This window comes from Solanum lycopersicum, chromosome 5 (assembly GCF_036512215.1).
Source record: "Solanum lycopersicum chromosome 5, SLM_r2.1".
Lineage (NCBI taxonomy): Eukaryota > Viridiplantae > Streptophyta > Magnoliopsida > Solanales > Solanaceae > Solanum > Solanum lycopersicum.
This window is the reverse complement of record NC_090804.1, coordinates 33,650,580-33,656,149: the sequence shown is the minus strand read 5'-3', so window position 1 is coordinate 33,656,149 and position 5,570 is coordinate 33,650,580. Positions and strand designations below refer to the sequence as shown.

Genomic DNA, 5,570 nt, shown 5'->3' with positions numbered 1-5,570 from the left:
AACTTGTCAAAAATTAAGAATTCATCAGCTAAGAATATATTTTTATATATAAAAAACTTTAATATTGTTTAACAAAAAATAATAGGTGGATAAAGCATTCCACAAATGAGCCGAAGTGCTTGATTCTTACAATGGTAAGTTTATTTCAGCATTATTGTAATACATCAGCATCTTTACTTAATCATATAATATCTTAGTTAATCTACTTCACAAATTGAACATTTGGGACATGAAAAAAGATTTAGAATTTAGATTATCTAAGTTACGCAATATACTCATCCTTTGTAGGCAATTGTTAAGGAACCTATCCTTTTCTTTTTACTTCTCTATTGGATAATGTCACGATCCGGAATCGGTTCATAATGGCGCCTAGCATAAAACTCCCAGTATGCAAGCCAAAACCCAAAACTTGTTGAAGATAATAATTTTATAGAAAGGAATAAACAAAAGTAGATATAAAGATTAGAATGGATCACATAGTATATATATATATGTAACTACAATATAAAATATATAAAATAGGCCAAAAAATGACTGAGAATGAAAAATTATACACAAGAACCAATCTCAAACCTGCTGTAACTAGTACAGGAGCATCATACAAAAATGCTATGTACATCACTTCTATCTAACCAAAATATAAAATACGTATAAAAGTTCAAAAGAAGGAAATGCAACAAGTCTCTGGACACAAGAGCTCACTATAATCTGAGTCTGATGACCACAAGAGTTCCAACACTATTGAGGGTGGCTCGTACAAGGGAGTTGCATCAGAATAAGACGCATAAAAGTAGTATGAGTATCAAAATACGGGATACTAAACAGATTTGTAAGAATGCTTATCTTGTAAGAAGAAGCAGAAATATTAATTTGAAAAGACCCTCCATGAAGTAACCTTTTCCTACAAATATTTTGTGCTTACTTATTACACCGTTCTCAGATACAAACATTGTTTAAAGTCAACACCTTGTCACATATCTTTTTCAAAAAAACTTTTCCATAACCTTAAAATTTGGTTAATGCATAATTACTCATGAACATAGTCTCATCGGATCCAATAAGAGCATATGTGTAAAATGCTTCTTTTACAACACAAACACATAACATATGACTTTTCATCAATGTTCATGGATATAAAATAGTTTTATAGACTCATATTTTCATAAAAAGTTTTTGAACAAGTAGATAGTCAGTTAAAGGTTTCATTCTAGTAATATCATGTACTAGAGAAACTAAACAACCAAAATATCAATTAACCCATACATTATAAATATTATTTTCATAATCATTTGTAAAATACTTTTAATTTTTCGTGAGATCATATTTACTTCATATTAGACCGGTATAAATGTCATGAAAATATACTCAGGCAACCATATGGCATGTTGTTTGTGTAATGATACAACCATAACTGATAAATTGTGAAGCACAATTTTGAAAAGAAACAGTCATTTTGCTTTCGTCAATTGACACATGGTTTAGTATTAAAAAGATACTAACAATAAAGAATTTATCTTTATTTACCTTTTTCTAATCAACGATGAAGTTTTATTTACTAAGATACTCAAACTTTTTTTTTTTTTGCAGAACTTCGTAATTAAGAACACCAAAGTCTAAAGTATATTTTATAAATTAGAAGTTAAAACCAGTAAAGAAAATGTTATATGTAACAACAGAAATAATATTAAAAAGAAAAAAATTGAGCCCTCCAAGTGTGTTATTAAAGAAAGTATCGCCCCAAGTATCCGATGCTACCTTTCATGATAAAACGATCTCAACGCTGCCTGTATAGGTACTGACACATTGTTTAGTATAGAAAAATACTAACAATAAAGACTTTATCTTTATTTACACTTTTTCGAATTAATGGTGATGTTTTTCTTACTAAGATACTCAAAACAATATTTTGCAGAACTTACTAATTAGAAACAGAAAGTTTAAAGTATATTTTTCAAAGTAGAAAGTTAAAATTAGTAAAGAAAATATAATCTGTAACAAATAAGAAACAATACTGAAAAGAATGAGCACTCTTAATGCACAGTGATGTGTGTCCTTAAGGAATGTATTGTCCTCAATTATCCGATGTTTAATAGAATATATTTTTCCATGATCTTAAAATCACTACTGTAAAGGTACTAAAAGCCACAATGTCAACCAACCACTCAAAGCTTTTGTAAAAAATGAGAGGAAATCCTTTATTTATAGACAACAAAGGTAGTGTGAGTAGGGAGCTTAGTGTGCCTAATTGAAAAAGTCACAACCTTTTTGGTAAAGTCACAACCCTTCCGAAAAGCCTCTATCTTTTCGAAAAGGCACAACCCTTTAGAAACGTCACGATCTTTCGCAAAAGTCACTATTCTTCAGAGAAGTCACAACTTTTTAAAAAAACACAACTTTTCATAAAAATTACTACTCTTTAGAAAAATCAGCAAAAAGTACGACTCTTTGTAAAAGTCACAACTTTTCATTATCCATTAAAACCTTATAAAACCCAATTACATTCTCATTGTCATTATTCTATATAAACCAACTCTATAAATCAAGAGACCTTCTTTCAATTTTCATATTTTATTACTTGTTCTAATATATTGCCATGGAAGTAAACAAAGTGGAAGAAAATCCTGCCTGTCTGGATATTCTATCATCACAAAACCTTCATTTAACGGAAGAAATGGAAGTAAACAAAGTGGAAGAAAATCCTGCCACTCTGAATATTCTATCATCACAAATAGAAGAAAACAAAGTAGAAGAAAATGTTGCCTCTCTTAATATTCCATTATCACAAAACCTTCATTTAACTCAAGAAAATAGTAGAAATCATTTGACACATGATGATGATGATGACAAGCAATGGAGGAGGTTAGTGGAGGAATTAGAGGAAACAATTAGATACAAATTCAAGAATCCTAACTTGTTGCATGAAGCATTTACTCACCCTTCCTTCCAACAAAACAACAAATCATATGAGAGATTGGAGTTGTTAGGTAATTAGAAGTGGATCTAGAGCAAGTTAGACTCTCTAGTCCAACTTATTTCGTTACTTTTCTTTTGATTTATTTTATATCACAAGCTTCAAAGTCTTTCTTTTTCTCTTAAAAAAGTTTGTGCTTACCCAAACACATCTTATGCAGGTGACTCTATTCTAAATATGTTAATAACCAAAAAACAATTTTTTGATTACCCTAATCTGCCTCCCGGAATGCTAACAAAGTTGAGATCAGCCAATGTAGATAATGAGAAACTTGCTAGAGCCGCGAGCAAATACAATTTACATAACTATTTACATCACAAGATGACTTTATTTGAAGGACAAGTAAGTACATTACAATAGACTCATCAATTCATTTGTACATTCTTTATCTTTTCATATATATATTCAACTAAATTTGGAAAAAAAAATATAGTATATGAATTGAATTAATATTCAGTGGTTTGTATGTAGAAATTTCTTTTAGTTTGGATCATCGATCGTCTGTAACGGAAAGTAAGCTAATGAATATAATGTGGTGAAAGAAAAAGACGATTTCAACTACAAATGTGTATAATAATTATGTATAATACCTATAAGAACCAAAAGATTTAAGAAAGTGCAGTGCCTAATACGTTTTTATGCATGTTTCTGAGTTGTGAAAAGAGATAGTAGAAGGTGGTAACCTAGAATGTATGTGTCAATTTAAGAGACAATTTTTTCTTTTAGTTGTCCCAAAAATAATTACGTTAGAATATTTTAATTTTAATAAACTTTAAAATCAATTTTTTTTATGAAATTGGTTCTTAGTCATAGCGTATTATTACATAAATAAGAACGGAGAAAGTAATAAATTTCACTTTTAAATGCGGGTTACTTTTGATAGGTAAAAGAATTCAAAGATGCTATATTGGAGTACCCATTACATTCACTAGGTCTGGTTGATCCCCCAAAAACTCTTGCAGATATTGTCGAATCTTTGATTGGTGCCATCTCTATTGACTCTGACTGCATGAATACAACTTGGCAGGTATGATTTAATTCATATAATACTTAATTATTATCGGAGATGAGAAATAATAGTTAGTATATTAATTTTTTTTTATGACAGGTGGTTAATTTTTTGTTGGAACCTCTAATTACTCCAGAAAAACTGGAGCTTAATCCAATTACAAAAATGTACGAGTTATGTCAGAAGAATGGATTAAAGACAAGATTTGTTGATAAATGGGCAGAATGTGGAGAGTTTGAAGTTTACGTTGACGAACAACTTGTCGGGAGGGGAAAATCAAGTGGGAAAAAAATAACTGCAAAAAATAGGGCTGCGCACAATGCATATTTCAAAATTCTACAAATTTTGGGTGAGAAAGCCACTATTGCTAATCGTGATGGAATAGAAACCTGAAAAATTATAGGAAATTTGCATAATTTGACTCGATTTTAAAGATTTCAATGAAAATATTTTACCAACGAGTCAAGCTTTGATCAGATGTACCATCAAATATTGTAACAATTCTCTCAATTACATTAAATTTTATTGTTTACACAGTTGTCTACCCTTGTACAAAATTGTTCAGGAATCTATATTTTTGCTTTTACTCTCTCCCGGAAAACGTCACGAGTCAATGATGGGGCCTACCATAAACCTCCCATTAAGAAAGCCAAAACCCAAATCATGCTGAAGAAAATAATTTTATAGGAACTAATAAACAAAAGCAGAAATAAAGATATACAAAATGGGTTATAGTATAGAAACATAAATACGTTACAAAAGTATAAAGTTTGGAATTATCTTGCTGGTTGTCCCATAGATCCCCCTAACCACAACTATGGTGTCACACTTCAAGCCTACACTTTGGATGATGTGACCGGTAATCAAGTGCCATTGATGATCCCAAAGCGAACTCTTGATCTTGCTGCTACTAAGCCGAAGACTAACTTAAACATACACAAGCATAAAAAAAATAAATAAATTAAAGTAGTTTATAGGATCTGAAAACTGTCAGAATATACAAATATTAAATATTATTTTTCAAATAAAACATATGGAATCGAATACTACAAACAGACCGCGACCGTCTTTCTATAAAAATTCTACTGTATAAGGATAGTTGTCAGGACAAGACCATGACACCTCAAAATGCTAAAACTAACAAATCACAAAATTAGTCCTCTGAAACAAAGGAGGTCTCACCAAAGCTGACAAACAGATGATGTGATCTCAACGAAACTCCTGATGATTCTAAGTACCTAAATTTGCATCATGAAATGATGCAGGTCGAATAACATCACTAGATTGAATGTACGAATATGTAATGACACCCCATTCTGGTCACTTACTTAATTTAGTACCCTTTAATTATGTTATAACTCACATTACTTACTTACTTTAGTGTTGTAGCTTCATATTACCGTTTATGGACGATGATCACTTCATTCAATGAGTTTCATGTGTTCATAGTTCATTCTTGTGGAGCATGTTGGGAGTTTTACCAATGAATGTCATGCCCTTGGTTATGGATTCATTGATATTACTTTAGAAGTTCTTAAAACATATTTGATACTCTTACTACACAAGTATTGACATATGATTAGTATTGGC

General features: G+C 30.6%; 1 protein-coding gene across 1 annotated transcript; it reads left to right on the top strand.

Annotated features, from left to right (window-relative positions):
- The first annotated feature begins 2,538 nt into the window (after positions 1-2,538).
- Positions 2,539-4,512, top strand: LOC109120336 (ribonuclease 3-like protein 3). The gene is made up of 4 exons (XM_019214007.2): positions 2,539-2,984; positions 3,132-3,313; positions 3,855-3,998; positions 4,080-4,512. Exons 1-4 carry the CDS (start codon positions 2,594-2,596, stop codon positions 4,371-4,373), a joined length of 1,011 nt encoding a protein of 336 aa, XP_019069552.2. The 5' UTR covers positions 2,539-2,593; the 3' UTR covers positions 4,374-4,512.
- Positions 4,513-5,570: the final 1,058 nt, after the last annotated feature.